The sequence below is a fragment of the Babylonia areolata genome, chromosome 30 (genome assembly GCF_041734735.1).
Source record: "Babylonia areolata isolate BAREFJ2019XMU chromosome 30, ASM4173473v1, whole genome shotgun sequence".
Lineage (NCBI taxonomy): Eukaryota > Metazoa > Mollusca > Gastropoda > Neogastropoda > Buccinidae > Babylonia > Babylonia areolata.
Genome location: NC_134905.1, coordinates 11,873,673 through 11,892,515, shown reverse-complemented (window position 1 = coordinate 11,892,515; position 18,843 = coordinate 11,873,673). Strand labels below are relative to the sequence as shown.

The following is an 18,843-nucleotide window of genomic DNA, read 5'->3' as shown; positions in this document are numbered from 1 at the left end:
GGAAAAATCACCGTTTTAGTGACAATTGCAAATATTAATGTAACTGTCCATAGAGAAGAGCCTTGACAGGTTTTACTCCTCTTTTTGTTTTCTTATATGGTCTGCAGCAATATTATATAAATCTGTTCTTATACGCAAATACCAAAGCTACATGAGAAAAAACACAAAAAGTACAAACAATGCAAAGCTTATAATTATGCACACACACATATACACACACACACACACACAGAGCATGAATCAATGAATTGATGCACTTGCAGATGCATTCAGTATATGTGTACATGCATGCATTCCGGGCAGCACACATTGAACCATCTTTGGGTACATAAAATCATAAACCAATATTTAAACATTTAGTGATTTAGCCTGCATTTTGTGAACTTGTAAACTATCTGTATCAGATCAGATGATTTTTTTTTTCAGAGCCAGTGGATGTTGATACAGACCATGACCTGTCTGCAGAATCCAGCGACACAGCTGAAGAAGAAAACACTTTTAAGGATTTTGTTTTCACCAGGATTGGAGAAAATATTGCTGTCTTCAGTGACAATGATTTTCATGTCGGAAGTGTCTGAAATTTTTAGACCAGACCAGGCTAAGGTGAACGTTCCACACAAATGTACAGTTGCCAACAACACATGTGTGGCCACATAAGCCAGAAGATGGGAGTATTTCTGCAATGTTTGTGTTTTCTTTTGGTTTTGAAGTTACAATGCAGAATGGCAGAATGTGGTCTGTTCCTGAACATGACAAACTGAGGAAGACATACTTGTACAGAGATTCGCATAAATCTTGTTGACAGTCAGTGACAATGCCACCAACCTCCCTCAAACACCACCAACCCCTTTTTTTTTTCCTCTTTTGTTTCATTTTTTCATGTTATGGAAACAGTCTACAAACATAAAGTAGTACATATATTGCCAAGTTGTTAAGATTAAAAGAAATATGTTAGACTTTTTTTTTTATTCACTGATTTAAGATTTTTTGTACATCAAGACATATTCATTTTCTTCATATGGATAAACCAAAATTGCCGGTTTGATGTTTGTATATTACTGTTTTGAATAGAATTGTTTGTTGTAACATTCTTAACACTCATGCAAAATTTGAAGCAAATCCATCAAATAGTTTTTGAGTTAGAGCTGTTTTAAGTTTGACAGCTTGTGACGTCACTTTTTCCATCCCACAAATTAAGGAAAACCCCATTTTTAAAGGCCAATTATTCATTTGTAAATCAAGTTAACTGTACAGAAAAAAAAAGCAAAATCAGTATGTTGTATGGGGTCCGAATCATAGATTTCAGCTGTTTCTAATGTATAGTTTTTGTGTGGCTGCCCTCCAAAAATGCTTTATCAGGGTATTTTGGACATATGAAACTGGCATTTTTGTCAAATTTGAGGCTCTGTAAAATAGAAACTTTCTGGGTAATGGATTTGTTTTTTCTTTTTATTTTTTTTATATGTTATGTACTCTTGAAAAGTAATAAGATGGGTCTGCTGTGGTAATGATTATGCTGTTCAGGTATCACTGAACTTGAGGAAAATCTAAGTTTGTCATGACATGTCATCTTAAAATGGCCATATCTCAGAAACTAAGAAAGGTAGAGACTTCATTCTTTTTGTGTTTTGTCTATTTTTTAAAGTAGTTTTTTTTTTTTTTTTTTATAAAATGTATCACAAATCTTTTTTTCTATTTTAAAATTTTGACTGCCGGTACCTACATTAACCAGTTGAGTGCCAGAGAATTTTGTAAATAAGTGCTCTCCCCTTGCCAGTGAATTTGAGTATTTGGGGGTAATGAATTTAAAAAAATTGTAGTGAAAAGAAAAACCTGTGGGAGATGGGGAAAGAAAGTAAACATTTTTTGAAGGAAAATGAATATAGATTCTGCTACTGGGTTTTTTCCCCAGTTAGTTTGATTGTAGATAACTGATCAGGCATTTAAAGTCAAAATTTTTTTCCCCACTGCTACATAATGACACCCATGAAGAAAAACAAATACAGCAAGAAATAACATGCCTATTATCAGATTATACCTGCAGAAGAAATTAAAACAGGTTATAAGTTTATACGAATAAATCACAACTCATGTAGACATGTCAGTGAATTACTGTCCCAACAATGACAAAGGTGGGTATAGTCAATGTAAAAGATCAATCAGGATGTCAGAAACTGAGCTGGCAAGTTTTTTGACAGCTAAGAGCTTTTGCATGTTAGAGGGTGAAGTTCTTTGATGTCAAGGGTTGTACGTGGGTGGATTTTGAGTGTCTCCTGTGCATCTGGCTTGCCACCTGATTCAATGACAGGTGTTAAAAACAAAAAGCATGTGCTTCACTTCCAGTGCAGGTTCAGCCCTGCGTTTCTTGAAAATCATGGAGCGGTGGCGGTTGTCTGTTTCCTGCAGTATGCAGTGACATGTGAGTGCACTGGCCTCCAACTGCCACGCCCACTTCACACCATCTGGCTGGCATTTGACCTGTTGTCTTATTCACTTCTCTCCCTCTCCTCCCCCTCTTCCAACACTCGCTGCACATATTCTGTCAGTCATAGCCACTTGTTCAAAAACAGTCTGTACAGACGGACTGAATTACCAAAAATGGACTGTCAGTTTCATCTCTGTCCTTGTGATTCACCTTTGTGTTCAAACCAATCATCAGACAAGAGAGATCCTTGTCCATCGCTATAGTTATCCATACTCCAATGAAGGAAAAATCAGAACATGTGCAGGATGTCAGTGGACGTCTTAAGGCACTATAGCAACACTTTTTGTAGGACGTTAGCTGACATAGGCACTCAAGTGGTTAATAACAGTAAGAAGAAATGAGAAGCAGGACAGAGAATTTTTTAAGTTTCCACATGCACACATTTTATTCACAGAATACACCTTGTGTCTGTGAAAAGGGAGGAGTAGGGAAATGTGATCAGTGTGCACTGAATCTGAGCTTAATCACCCATTCACTGACAGTAAAAAAAATATTGGTTGCCCAACAGACAAGTGGAGAGAGCTTTTCCACTTGTCTGCTTAACTCTTTCCAGACGAAGGAATGCTCACGCATTCCTACACAAAACGTATTCGGTTTCGGACGAAGGAATGGAATAGCATTCTCCGAAAGTAAAATTCCATCATGCGCTGTACACGTGATTTTGTGATTAGCCAAGCAGAGTGCGCTATTCTGGGTCACTCCACAATCGAACAGTGTGATTGGTTAGTCTGGGATGTGTGGCCTGTCTCGCACACACGCTGACAAAGTCACTGACCGGTCGTCTGCTCGCGTGCCAGCCTGTCAGCAAAGCGGCCTCTTCTCAGAATGTTGTGAAGCGAACAAGGCAGTGACGGCAATGTTTTAGGGTTGCCGAAGTACTTGAAATGCTACAAAGTGAAGGGTCGGACATTAAGAGGTGGATGATGATGAAGAAGAAAGCAAATTTAATGCAGAAAGCGAGCATGGGTATGGTGATTCGGGGTGAAAAATTGGCAGTATTTTCTACATATGGCAAAACTGTAAAAATAAGATGAGAAATTTGATATTTTTTTTTTATGTAATAGCTCAACACGTAAAAAAACCAGTTTTGAAAGTTTCATTTTCTTACACAGTATTTTGTATTTTTTGTAATTTTTTTCCAAACCCTTACAAATGGGCCGTCTGTGGGGAAAAGCAAGGGAGAAAACTTGTTGTTCCGAGTGAGTTAAAGGTGTAGTGGTTGTGGACAATCGACAGGTGGGTATTTGAAGCCCTGATGTGTATTGTGTTGTGTGAGTGATTTGAGACCTTGTGGTGCAGGTTCATGCCGTGCCTGAAGTACATCATCCAGAATGCCACACGGGATGAGCTGCGCTTGTTGCGGGGAAAAACCATTGAGTGCATCAGTCTGATCGGGCTGGCTGTCGGCAGAGAGAAGGTGTGCTTTGTGGCCCACACACTGACAGCATACAGGCACAAACACCCGCATGTCAAAATGCACATGTTTTCATACACATATATACAAAAACTGACAACACACATAGACAACACACATACATGCATACATGCACATGAGCACACAGACACTCACACTCTCACACTAACACACACACACACACACACACACACACACACACACACACACTCTTTGTGGTTACTTTGTGGGAAGGCTAAGACACACTTCTGTTGTTTTTTTTCGTTTGATTTTTTCAGACATACTACATACACACATTAAATACATTATAAAGATCTATTTCTGTGTGGGCTTGTTTGTGTCATGGTGTCTGTAGTAGGTATTGTGGGGAGGGTGCACGTCTGCTTTAGCATGCGTGACAAATGGCATGTTGTCAGTGTATGAACTAGGGGATGCCAGTGGAAAGCTATATACCGCAGTGTACATTCACAAAAGGTTGGAATATGATATGTGTGTGCCACCATTTGCCAAAAATATCACAGATGTTCATGGGTGTGTGGTTGTGATTGATTTTAGTAACTCCATCAGTCCATGATTTTGAAGGTGGGCGGGGGGGGTGTTGTTTTTTGTTGTTGTTTTTATTATTACGCCCGAATCCTCAAAATTCCCTGGCAAGCAGAGAGCACTTTATTTTATTAATTTTTTGTTGTTGAAAATTTTCTGGCATTGAATGGGTTAAAGCTGGAAAAAAATTCATAAAGAAGGCAAAGATTATTATGTGATGTGTTCTTATCTTTATTTTATCACCAGTTTCATGTGTTAGAATGACTGCTTGAATTTTTTGGTGCTTGTTAAATCACCAAATGAATTTTGCTTTGATGACTTTAAATGTTTTCTATTAATGATGCATATGTTGCTGGTCAAACGTTTCATGGTTCTTGTGTGTATTCATGTATGTGTGTATTTATATGTATGTGTGTGTGTGTGTGTGTTACAGTTCAGTCAGGACTGTAACGAAGTGATGCAGTTACTGCTGAAGACACAGACTGACCAGCAGGACTTGGCAGATGATGACCCACAGGTAATGATGAATCACCATGGGAGATATTTAGTGATAATGACAGTGATAATGACAACCACAACAGTGATGCAATGCAATGCAATAATGTGCTGCAAGTCTGCATTTTATCTTTTTATCTGTTGTTACTTTGTGTATTTGTGTGTGTTGTTACGAAAAGTAACACAAATCAGTACAATATGATACAAACATGTACTATCATGCTGATACAAAACATGTTCTATCATGCTGTTTTTTCCAGGGATGTTAGAGCTACTCTGAAATATGTAAATGTGCTTTTCCATTTTGTTTTAAAAAAAAGTTTCAAAATGATGCATCTTTCAGTTGGGCGTGACTGCTGCAGAAAAGCCCCAGAGTCCTTTCCTGAGATCTGTGCAAATCTGGACAGAAAGCGGGGAAGGGGGTGAAACTTAGATGTGTCGCTGACAACGGCTGTTATAACACTACTGCTCATGCATTTAACAACAAAATTGGGGAAAAACAACAACAAAACCAAAAAAGCTATTACTATGTTCTTTTCAGCCGTGCTGATAATGAAAGGCATGTTTCTGATCTGTTCTGCATCGATGGAACCAACTCTTGTGCCAAACATTATGCATTACTTAGTTCCGGCAGAAAGTCAGTTACTGTGTCCTTTTTGATGAGGTCTAGCATGTTTTGAATTCACACACACACACACACACACACACACACACACACACACACACACACACGAGCAGACTAAGATTCACTCTTGTCTTCAGGAGTGTACTGATGTACCCATGGCCTGATGTGCTGATACTATGTTTTTCACACTAAACTTAATTTTGACATGGAAAACACACACACACACACACACACACACACACACACACACACACACACACACACACACATCTAATATCACTAATAGTGAAACGACGCTAAACTAAAGAACGAACCCCCCCTCCCCACACACACACACACTGGGCAATACACACACACACACACACACACACACACACACACTGGTACAGACACCTACCCCACCCCATTAAGAAACATTTGCACACTTACACATGTGCACTCGCACACATACACAAACACAAACACACACACACACACACACACACGAGATCTCTAGTCCTGTCTTGCCACCAGGGCTGTTAGTCAATTAAACTAATGCTTTTTTGCTGAAATTGCATCAGCAGATGATGTGTAATATACTTGATGGCTGCAGTTGGATGTTATTTAGATCTGAGATCTGTAGCTGAAGTGCCAAAATTGCCTGATGTCTCTCATCGGGTTTTCCACCCTTTTTGTGTGTGTGTGTTGTCACATGTTGAAGGAATGGAAGGTGGTTGGTGATAACAGAATTATTATGAAATCTGTTTAGATCAGTGGCCCCCATCTGTCTTTCTCTCATACAATACCGATTTCACCATAATAGAGAGAGACCTCTCTCTCTCTCTCTCTGACTTGTCTTCTCAGAAGGTCCTGTATGTTAATTCCTGAAAAGAAATTGCTTAAGCACCATGAACAAAGTACCCAGATTCATTCTATCCAACCATATATGACTCTCGTCTAAATCACCACAAACAGGACTACCACAATCCCCCTCCCACCTTTCATGGGCATCCAGTCACTCCCTCTAGCTCTCTTTCTTTCCCACCCTTTTCCTCTTACATTTCATTACCACAGTCCGCACCATACTCGCCACTTCTGCCTCCTTTTTACTTGGCCAGAAGAGAAATGCCAGTAGTGGTTTAGGTAGAGATGATAGGTTAGGGTGAGAGGGTGTCCAAGTCCAGTTCTGAAGAACCAGTCGCATATCAAAGGGCAGTGTGGAAAGCCTGTTTCCGTGCAACTACCATGTGGATGTAACGGCAGTTTGCACCACGGTGACCACCTTCTCTCTTTGGGACTGTCTCAGCCTTGTTTTCTATGTTCCTCACTGTCTTAATGTGTCGGTGTTAACCCTCACCATACCCTCAAAATTATGCTGTGTGAATGCTGAAATACACACACACACACACACACACACACACACACACACACACACACACACACATTATATTGGTATGTTAAGACTGTTTTTCATTTTTTACAGTCATAATTCTTTGAAATTGCCAAATGTTCCCCAGGTTTACAGACAGAAGTCCATGATAGATCTCAGATTTTCAGCCTATGGGAAACATTATTTGCTCTTTATTTTGTGTGTCTGTGTGCAAGTTTAAAAAAAGAAGAAGTTAATATTGACACCTGCAGAACATTGAGACTGGTGAATCATGCACAGTACCTGGGTTATAAACAGTTTATTGGGGGGTCAGTTTCACTGAGGCTTTGAGCACACACACACACAGAGCTGAATTGAAAACACACACACACACACACACACACACACACACACATACAGAGCTGAATTGAAAACACACACACACACACACATACAGAGCTGAATTGAAAAAACACACACATATACTCTCTCACTCTTGCAAACACACACACACACACACAGAGTTGAATTGAAAAAAGAAACACACATACACTATCACTCTTGCAAACACACACACACACTCACACGCACGCGCACACACACACACACACACACACACACACACACACAGAGCTGACTGAAAACAAAATACAAAACATACTTTCTCTGTCTCTCTCTCAGGCACACACACACTTTCACCCTACCCTCGCCCCTCTTTCACCACACACACAGGGTTGAATTGAACACACACACACACACACACAAACACATACACTGCTCTCCTAATACAGTCCCCAAGATCCCCTCGCATGTTATGGTAAATTTCACAGTTTTGGAATCTTATCTCTGCATACAGATAAAAACTAAGAGAGAGAGGAAGGGAAAGGCTGTGTCATGAATAAAATAAATGATGGTAACTGTAAGTCAGCCATTTTATGTTGGTGATTTTGTCACGTGAAGGTGCTCCTTTTTGTCTTTGGGGATTGGTATCTCTGTGATTACTGAAAGCTTCACTTATATGTTTGATGATTAGCCCCAAATCATGTCTTAGTTAGTACAAAGAAGATGTAATGAAGAGTGTATTAAAGTGTAAATGCCGCCATGTCCTACTACTGAAAACTACCATAAAACTACTGAAAACTGGGGTTCTACTACTGAGAGGTATTTGGGAACCTAGGCAGGTCTGTGCTGGTGTTACATATATCTTCATCAGTGTGCTGGTGTTACATATATCTTCATCAGTGTGCAGGTGTTACAGATATCTTCATCAGTGTGCAGGTGTTACAGATATCTTCATCAATGTGCTGGTGTTACAGATATCTTCATCAGTGTGCAGGTGTTACAGATATCTTCATCAGTGTGCTGGTGTTACAGATATCTTCATCAGTGTGCAGGTGTTACAGATATCTTCATCAGTGTGCAGGTGTTACAGATATCTTCATCAGTGTGCAGGTGTTACAGATATCTTCATCAGTGTGCAGGTGTTACAGATATCTTCATCAGTGTGCAGGTGTTACAGATATCTTCATCAGTGTGCAGGTGTTACAGATATCTTCATCAGTGTGCAGGTGTTACAGATATCTTCATCAGTGTGCAGGTGTTACAGATATCTTCATCAGTGTGCTGGTGTTACAGATATCTTCATCAGTGTGCTGGTGTTACAGATATCTTCATCAGTGTGCAGGTGTTACAGATATCTTCATCAGTGTGCTGGTGTTACAGATATCTTCATCAGTGTGCTGGTGTTACAGATATCTGACATCAATGTGCTGGTGTTACAGATATCTTTTGTCAGTGTACTGGTGTTACATAACTCCTACATCAGTGTACAAGTGTTAGATAGTTTACATCAGTGTAGTGGTATTAGAGATCCCCTACATAAGTGTACTGGTGTTACAGATCTCCTACATGATCTCGGCATGGGCACGGATGTGTAAGATCCTGGGCAAGGACTTCCAGCAGTATCTGCCCATGGTGATGGGACCAGTGCTGAAAGCTGCCTCTCTCAAACCTGAAGTGGCCGTCATTGACAGTGAGTGACAGCATGATATAGGAAAGCTTATGTGTGTTTTATTACAGATGTGTGTGTAACTTCAGAGAGCAGTTAGAAATATTGATTATTCTTGGGTTCCCCCATGGACATAATTGATTTTAAGTTGTGATGTGGAGGGAGGGGAGAGGAAGAGAGGACTACATCAAGTGCCTGTGTGTTTGGTGTGAAGTCAGTTCTGATTGGTTGTCTCTGTCGCAGGTGAAGACATGAAGGAGATGGAGGACGATGAGGACTGGCAGTTTGTCACCATCGGTGACCAGGTGAGAATTGTGATGAGAGCTGTTGTTTACCTCAGTGTGTGGAGGGGAAGGGGGTGGGGGGTATTTCCCCCCTTCTTTAAACGCTACATGTATTTTTGTTGCTGCCCCAATTTTTTTCCCTAGGTTTTCATTTTCTTTTAGACATACCTGGCAGTACTGAATGCCTGTTGGCTGTGAAGGATGCTGCTGTGCTTCTGGACCAGAAAGCCAGATCCGCAGCGATAAGTATGTCTGCTAACGTGCTCCACCCTCCCTCTTGTCTCCCATGATTTTCACCACACACTGCACACTTGTAAGGTCTAATGGGGAAAAAAGTATTATTTCAAGTTAGGTAATGAAATATTTTATATATTTTTATAAATAAAGAAAAAAGGCTGAAATATGACCAGGTAACTGGTGTCAAGCACAATGTTTCCTGTCTTCATGTTTCAGCTTGTTTCTGCCCTTTGTGTTTGAGAAGTACTTGACATTTAATGAGATTTCCTATTATTAGCGTATTACACCATTATGTCATTACTCTGCAGAATCAGAATTCCCCTCCCCCCCCATCCCTGCCCGATTCCATATCCAGAATGTTTGTTTAAAAGCTTTGTGTGACAACATTCCCAGTGGGGATTGTTAGGGTGGAGAGAGTTTAAACAAAGCAGAACGAAGAAGGGTGGTGAGGTTTTCTGTCTTTGTGTGTGTTTGACGGTGTGATTCAATTTCTTTGATGCTTTTAGGTGAGTGGTTTTCCTGTGTTTGATGGTCATTTGACACCCTCCATGCCCAAACAGGATTATTCAAAACTACTGTGAATTTTTGTGTTGGCAGCAAAACTTTGGCATCCGCACAGCTGGTCTTGAGGAGAAGGCAACAGCCTGTCAGATGTTGGTGTGCTATGCCCGTGAGCTGAAAGAAGCCTTTGCTGAGTATTCTGAAGAAGTGGTGAAGATCATGGTTCCTTTGCTCAAGTTCTACTTCCATGACGGTATCCTTTCTGCTAGGCATGGCAGTGGGTGTGTGTGAAAAGGGGGAAGGGGGGATTGTGGTTTTTCTTGGCATGTGTCTTTCTTGATTCTGGACAGGGTGAGTCAGGTAGAGTTGTGTGGAGTGGTAATATTGTACCTGACAAGGAAGCGAGTGTCCTTTGGTCCATGTATGGACGAGGATTTTTACTCCCCACTCTCCACCGGATCTTGAGTGCTGGTCTGGGTGCTAGTTTTTTGGATGAGATGATAAACAGAGGTCCTGTGTGAAGCATGCACATAGCACACATAATATAAACCATGACAACAAAAGGGCTCACCTTGGCCAAAAACGGGTTGATAAATCCATGTTGATAGTAAAACACATACAGAACAAAAAGGTGATGCTGCACTGGCCCAGATTTCACACAGAAATATGTTGTGACAAATAAGTAATACAGTAATATAAATCTTATGCTGTTTGTAAAATAGATAAGATTTGGAGAGTTCAGTTTAGTTACTCAAGGAAGCATCACTGTGATTGGACAGATCCATATGTACTACACCACATCTGCTAAGCAGGTGCCTGACCAGCAGAGTAACCCAACGTGCTAGGTCAGGCCTTGAGGCTTTCAAAACATGCATTCTAAGCTTTGGAGAGGCAGGCAAGGATATGGTGGAGCGTGTTCCTTAAATCCCTACGTACAGACGTGCGGATAGCAGCGTCAGAGTCACTGCCATACCTGCTGGAGTGTGCCAGCATCAGGGGAGAGCATTACGTATCAGACATGTGGAGCAACTACATCTGTCCCAACTTGCTGAAGGCCATTGAGATTGAACCGGAGCAGAGCGTGCTGCCCGAACACCTCAACTCTTTTGCCAAGGTCTGCCATCTTTTTTCTCTCATTCTCTCTCATTGTCCCTTTGTCTTCGTTCAGTAGCTTTCTTCATACCTTACCTTGATACCTAACCTTTGTTACAATGCACTGTTTTGGCATTTTGTGATGAGTTGTAGACAGGCGATTTTACCGACCTTGCTTTGGTTATGACGTCACAGACCTCTCTTCATGCCATGCTGCTGGAATGAGATTTTATGGCAGCATTCAGTCAGGCTGGGTGCTTTTTTTTTTTGCTTTTTTTTTGCTAAATATGACTGAATCAGAGTGAGTACATGTGGTATCCAGCTTTTTTAGGTGTTCAAATAATGTTTGATTTATTTAAATGTGATTGCATAACTGCAAAGTTTAGAACCAGGTGTTTTAAATATTTGCTGAATTGAAGTAAATAGCTGTCTTCATATAAAATGAAATCAGTAGGTTGAAATGAAATGATTCATGTGATTCCATCTCCATCTGAATCTGTGTCTTCTTTGTCTTATTTATTTACTTTTTTAATCTTTTTTTTCTGTTTTATGTTGTGAACAACGAGTTTGACAACGATCATGTTTATATTCATTGTAATGCCTTTCAGTACAGGGATGAGAGCTGCACTGAAATGCACTTACCCAATTTATAAAAAAAAAACCTTTTTTTTTAATGCTTCTGTCAGTTGGTCATGACTGCCGCAGAACAGCCCCAGAGGCCATTCCTAAGATAGTGCAAGTGGAGAGAAAATGGGGAAGGTAGTGAAACTTAAGTTGATGTTGTGAAGAGGGCTTTTGTGATGCTACTGCCAATGTATTTGCCAACAAGATTGGAGAAAAAACCCATTCTGTTCATCAGTCCCGATAATGAAAGGCCCGTTTCTGATATGTTCTGAGTTGATGGAACCAATTCTTGTGCCAAACATTATGCGTTACTTAGATCCGGTTGAGAGTCAGTTGTGAGTCGTTTTGATGAAATCTAGCACGCTTTGAATTTTTTAAAAACAACAAACAAAACAGTGCTTTTTGTATGTATGCTGAAATTACATCAGCCAATGATGTACTGATACATTTGATGGCTGCTGTTTGTATATGTTATTTTGATATGAAATCTGTAGCTCAAATACCAAAGATTCATCTAGTTTAAAAGCAGAAAATATGTTTTGTTTTATACCAGGTTTTAAGCTTATAGGAAACACTGTTCTTTCTTTGTGTGTTTATGTGCCATTTCAAAAATAAAATATTGACCCCTGCAGAACAATGAAACATTGGTTATTCCTGCACTGGTAAACATTTGTAAACTTTTTTTTTTTTTTTTTTTTTTTGTCAGCTTCAGGCAGACTTTGCCCCCCAGAATCCTCAGTGTCACTTTTCCTTCACAACGGGGCTTTCAGCACCCTGGCTACAGTATGCTTTTTTGATTCAGTCCCTCTTGCATCCTTGTATGCAAACCTGCCTACCATAACAATTTTTCTGTAGTTTCTACGGAAATCAGTAAAGAAGTATGGGACTTTGGTCACGAGTTTAAAAATATGTTTTCAAATGATGGAAAATAATATTTTCAAATGACAGTCTTGTTTGGTCTGATTTCAGCATGGCTGCGCTATGTATAACCATCGTTACAAAAACTTCCGGCACTCAAGATGGTGTCTGAGAAAGCGAAGTTCGTCCATGAGACTGATAGAGAAGACAGTGATAAAGAAAATGGAAAAATTCTTTCATCTGTTGAGAAGAAGGCTAGGTATTCAGAGACATATCCCGTACTCAAAGCAAGCGGGAAGGCCCGGAGTTGGCACTCTGTATGGCTTGCTGGTGTGATTTTAGTGTGCACACGGTGGACTTGATCGGTTGATACTGCCACCGACACATGGAGAAAGAGAAACATCAGTGCAGCAGCTGTACCGAAGTCAACCCAGGCAATCATCACAAACTTTTTTTAAATTTATTTATTTATTTTTAAGAAAGCAGATTGTGAGCTTTCTGTTGGACATGTAGCTCAATTGGAAACCAGCATGATAAACTGCAACCTTCTGTTCACAGCTATTGACAAAATGAGGCACTCAAGTTGATTTTTTTTCTTGACCTTTTAGGTCGTTGGTCTTGCAATGAAATTGTGAATTCTCTCACCATCTCTTTCTGACTGTCTTGAGCAGTATGTGTGTGCATGAGTGTGTGTGTGCATGCATATGTAGCTTATGCTGATATGTGCACTTCGAAATAGGTATTAGTTGATCACAGTTGAAAAAATATGGTGCGATTTAAATACTCCTGATAGAAGTCCCCAACTACTGAAAATTGGCATTTGTGGTAACGAAAATTACGGATGGGCATTTTACAGGGTAGGCAGGTCTGAATATATTCATCGCCACGGCTAAAGAAGGAAACATTGAATTCAGCAGCTATCATTTATATGTAATTGTAAAACTTTTATTTCAACATAACTGCATTTACATCCACCAGTCGTCAAACTAAACCAATGAAAATGATTTTTCACATTCCTGAGCATGATATAAGCTGTTAGCTTGTTGTTGCTTTGCTGTTTATGTGTATATGTGTGACGTTTTCTGATTAAAGATTTGTTTAAACCAAATGAAATGAGAAGCTTTCGCCATGCATGTTAATTACTGGTTGACATGGATGATGAATTGATGACAGTGGTGATGGTGTGTGACACAGTGCGTGGAGAAGCTGGGGCAGGGCTGTCTGTCAGAGGCAGACATGGAGACACTGGTGACCATGCTGGCCAAGCTGCTGCAGAAACACTTTGAACGTCAGACAGAGAGACAGGGTCAGTCACCACACGCTTCTCTACTCTTCCATTTGTTTTGAACTGTTCAGCTATATTTGTTTTGTTTGGGTTTTTTTATTTTTTTATAGATTGATACTTCCATACGCTATCATTAGAATGAAGGTGGTTGTTTAATCTATAAATGAAAGAATATAATTTTTGTTTTATAAAGGAAAGAATGTTTAAAAAAAAAAAAAAAAAAGAAAAGAAAAGAAAGAAAGAAATGACAAAAAGTAGCACATTTTAACCCCAAGGCTGTCAGTCCATTACTCTCCTAGCCTCATTATTCTTTCATTTCCAGTCACATCCAACGAGGCAACCATGTTTCTGTTTTGCAGGCTTGGGAATTTTCCGCAGATCTGTTATTTCTATGGTTGAAATTTCATTTCCTGCTGAAAAAAACAAAAAAGAAACTGGTTGTTCTTATTTAGTGTCAGTGGTTATTCTTTCTTGACAGACTCCACTAATGGTACATATCACTCATTTTTAGTGGCTGATGATAATGTTTTCACTTTAATGAGTACCTGGTGTGAGTTGCTTCATCATGTCTTTGCTTGTAAAGATTGCTGATAAAGATTTGGATGCTGGTCACAGATCTGCCATCCCTTCCGTTCTCAGTGGTATTTATTTTGCTTGATTGCATTTGAGCCCTCTCTTTCACTTGCCAAAAAAAGATGCTGCAGTTATTGCCAAAAAAAGAAAGAAAGAAAATAAAAGGCCGTTTTGCTTTCCCTGCAGTAACAGGCAATGGCTGTTTTAAAGCCACTTCAGAGATCTGTACAAATGCAGGGAGAAAGTTGTGGGAGAGGGGGTGGGGTGGGTATGAGACTTCACTGTGAAGACATTACCACTTCAGTACCACTGCCGATGTGTACAAAATCAAGACAAAAAAGATACCAACACTCTTTACAGTGATTAATAAAGGCACATTTCTCATCTGTGTTGATCTCATGAAATCTTGTGCCAAACATTATGCATTATTTAGATCCGAGAGTGAAAGGCTTTGATTTGACAAACAAAGAGATTAAATTCTTATTACAATGAGCACACTGTGAACCAAAATCCACCAGCACAAGATCATCTCCTGTGTTCAGGAGAGCAGACCTACCATTGACATGCTCACAGCCTGATGTGCGTGTGTGTACACATGCTTTTCACACTTAACCTCTTCAGTGCCCCATATACATCCACAAAAATGCTTTGCTACTTGCCTCATGACATACATATATATCAGCATCATTCCAGGATTTTTCACAGTTCTGTTTCAGAATTAATGGGTTCTACAAGCAACCAGTCAGAAAGCTTGATATGTCTATTTTTGTTATCTGTGATAAGCAACGGCCAATCACGCTCTGTATGATAATTTCTGGATATTGTTGTCAACACTCCCCTCATGATACCTTCAAAATAGTGGACAATGAACCACAATCTTACCCTAGTGGCTTGAAACAGCAGTATGTCACAACAAAATAATTGCAATTTTGCCATCCAAGATGTTGCAGAAGCTTTACAAGTCACTGACAACAATAAATTGAGTGCTAGGTGTGGCAAAGTCTTGTCAGATGGTTCCCTTGACGTGACTGAAAGTTAGAATGATGATTTGCAGAGAGGAGGGAAGGTGGGGGTAGTTGAAGAGCTAGATGTAGCAGCAAAAGAGAAAGCGGAAGAGGGTGTCAATTTTAGCTCTGTGGCTGACGCAGAGTTGACTTCAAATACAAACCATCCACTTATTCAGGGCACTCTGTCTCTCATCCCTCTCTCACTGGCAACATACACTCACACTCTCAAACACAGTTGAAATGAAAACACACACACACACACACAAACATGCATGCACACATATTCTCTCTCTCTCTCGTATGCGACGGCAAGCGTGTGCTCTCACAGAATTGAAATGAAAACACAAACACACACAGATGTTGTCAAATGTGTATGAATTTGAAATGAAACAGTTCTTGGGTCTGACTTTACTGATGGGCTTGATGATTCTTTTTCAAGAAAACTGATTTGATTGAAAGGACTGGTCAATCAAATCAGTGTTGATATCACTTAGAGCAGTCACACAGAATCATGTATATATATATATGTGTGTCTCTTTTTTTGTGGTCATTTGTCCAGAGATATTTTACTGTGCAAATGACTAGACTAATGTTCATAATGAACAAGTTGAAAATGTGACAAAAAAAACAACAAAACACTGGTTTCAAAACAACTGCATGTTTTTGGAGAATTACAAAATTGGGAAACATCAAGTGTTTTGTATTTTTTATTCATTTACCTTTCAGAAAATATATACTGTTATGGGTCTGTATCCAATTACAAAGCCCGCAGAGTTTTTGAAAATATGTACCTGTTTTGTTTGCTTGTTTGTTTGGTTTATTTTTGGGGTGTTTTTTTTGTGTTGTTTGTTGTTGGTTTTTTTTTGGGGGGGGGGTTCTTTTTTTGTTAAAAACTCCTGGCAAATAGATATCACTTAGATCTTATTTCTCAGGCAGCAAAACAGTTTATGTCAGAGAAATACCAAACCCAGGGTTTGTACAGCGTCATGATCAGATGGGACATGTCCAAGGAGTACTAACAGAACAATTTCCAGGGCTGGAAAAGGGAGGTTGGGGAGGGGGGGGTGGGGGGGGGGGGGGTCAGAACCACTTCCAGGGCTGGAAAAAGGGGGTGTGGGTGGGGGTAATCAGAACCACTTCCAGGGCTGGAAAAGTCCAGGAAAAGCATGTTTTGTCCTTCAGGGTTTGGAAAAGTCTTGGATTGTAGTACAAGTAAAAGCCTTTGACCAGTACTGTTCAATAAAGAGTTTTATGTATTTAAGAAGAGGCAAGGCCATCAAGACACACTTGTGATACACGCCTTATTCAGTAAAGGAATCAAGAGGAAAGAAAGAGGTTTTTTAAAATCTATAAAATGTGTTCTGTATTAAATATTGTTAACCTTGGGAGAGGGAAAAAAGGCATGATAGTGGGATCAAACCATGCATGTTCAGTTCAGAAGCAAGTAGACTTATCCAGTGGGCTACAGAGCATTTGACATCATTTGACCAAGCTATGTTGTTGTTTTTTGTGTGTGTGTGATAAAGATGATCGTATTGGAGGTAATACCACATTTCAGTCATGTTTTTATATGTGTTTTTCTCTCGATTATTTCAGAAATTCTTTTAATTTGGTGATAAAGAAGATGTTGCCATCGCCTCAGGCACACTGCAGTATGTAGCTGTTTTCCCAAGGTCTGCACAGACCAGTCTAGACAAAGCTGACCGAAACTCAGTGAAACGGTTGATTCAGTTTTTCTTTTATGTTCATTTTGGTTTATTCAGTGTCCATTTTAGAATATTCACATGCAGTAAACACATCGATGGTGTAGTTAGTGTTACTGTATGTGTTCTGTCCAGAATTTGCATTTCTTTTCTTTTAATTGTGAACAAGAAAAATGATGTCATGCCATCTTCTTACCAAACATAACCTATGTTCTGGAAACTGGGAAGAGGTATTATGGAGTTGTTGGGGTTTTTTTTTATCTGGATTGAGCTTCATCATAATAAACTACTAGTGATCTGGAAATGCGGCTTAATTCGGAAGACTTAAACCTATTATTGCTATGACTGTGAAGATTTTTTTCCTACTATGTTAAATCCAAATTTGGTATTGGCAGAGAAAGTATTTCCAGAGAAAATGGCAATGTTAAAGTTTCCAACACACACACACACACACACACACACACACACACAACTGAACACCCGATTATAACATAGATTCACTTTGTTTACAAAGATGAGTCAAAAATGAATTGAGCAACGAACAAAAAAAAGTTGAAAATTGAACATTGATTCCCGGATGTCAGCAGATCTCTGCCATCAGCACTGTAGAGGACACAATTTTTATTCACTTTGGCTTTTTGTTTGGTTTGGAAAAATTTCAGTTTGGGCTGGAAATGGTTTGGAAAAAGTATGAAATTTTGTTTGGTTACATCTGTGGGAACCCTGATATATCTATATCTATCTATTTAGATTTTTTCTTTCTTTTTCCTTTTTTTTTTTTTTTTTTAAGATATCGAACAATGTTTTATTTATATACATGAACATCAAGATAAGTTTGTAAAATATGAGACATAGTTTCAGAAATATATGAAAATACAACTTAAAAAAACAACCCAAAACAGCAACAAATGTAACAAAAAACAAAAAAGGACAAATAAAACGCAGCACACTTTGATCAGATAAAGACATGAAAAGTACAGAGTATGTTCTGACACTTTGATACAGAAAAAGGAATTGACGTATCAGTACACTTAACAATGCTTTCTTTATGTTTTGTTGTTTTGTTCCTGTGGGGAGGGGGTAGGCTTAATTGCAACCAGAGAGATAAGTTGAATGCCATGTTGATGCAGATAAGATTTGTATATGTGAGGGGTTTTTTGTTTGTTTGTTTTTGTTTAATAAAATGTTATTTATTTCATTACACCTCTTTCCTGCTCTGTTCAGTTTAGGTGTCTGTTGGTCCGGGTCTTTGCCGCTATTCTCCCATATGTTTTTCTCCGTCTGTCATTTGGTTTCATTGTTGTTGTTCTTTGTCTGATGTCTTGGAGATGACATAGAATCCTGTATTCTGTGTGTATTTCTGTGTTATTTTTCAGTGCATATGTGTTGTCCACTTTGTTGTTTTGTTTCCAGTGGCATAATTGTGTGGTGTGTGTATGTGTGTTTATGTTGTGTATGTGTGTGATGAACAGAGAAGCGGAAAGACGAGGACTATGATGACGTTGTGGAAGAAAGTCTGATGGAAGAGGTGAGTGCTCTTTTTTCTCTTCTTTTTTTAAAATTTTCCTTAGAAATGAAATATACACCAGTAAAATGTGAGTGGGTAAAACAACTTGATAAGTTTGCAAAAGAATAGTTTGATCACAAAGTCAGACACTCATTCAAAGTTTGTAGAGAATGAAGATTGTGTGTGTCTTCACAAACCATTGGCTACCTCTCAAAGTGTGTAGTGAGTGAAGATATGTGTAGTAAGTGATGTGT

The 18,843-nt window shown here is 39.3% G+C and overlaps 1 protein-coding gene across 2 annotated transcripts in view; it reads left to right on the top strand.

Annotated features, from left to right (window-relative positions):
• Nucleotides 1-18,843, top strand: part of LOC143275650 (importin-5-like) — a 96,045-nt gene that overhangs the window by 53,754 nt on the left and 23,448 nt on the right. For both annotated transcript variants that reach the window (XM_076579901.1, XM_076579902.1), the window contains 8 exons: nucleotides 3,785-3,902; nucleotides 4,876-4,959; nucleotides 8,810-8,942; nucleotides 9,162-9,223; nucleotides 10,037-10,193; nucleotides 10,879-11,054; nucleotides 13,709-13,820; nucleotides 18,555-18,610. In XM_076579901.1, the coding sequence (XP_076436016.1) occupies nucleotides 3,785-3,902; nucleotides 4,876-4,959; nucleotides 8,810-8,942; nucleotides 9,162-9,223; nucleotides 10,037-10,193; nucleotides 10,879-11,054; nucleotides 13,709-13,820; nucleotides 18,555-18,610 (898 nt within the window). The remainder of the gene's footprint in view (nucleotides 1-3,784; nucleotides 3,903-4,875; nucleotides 4,960-8,809; nucleotides 8,943-9,161; nucleotides 9,224-10,036; nucleotides 10,194-10,878; nucleotides 11,055-13,708; nucleotides 13,821-18,554; nucleotides 18,611-18,843) is intronic.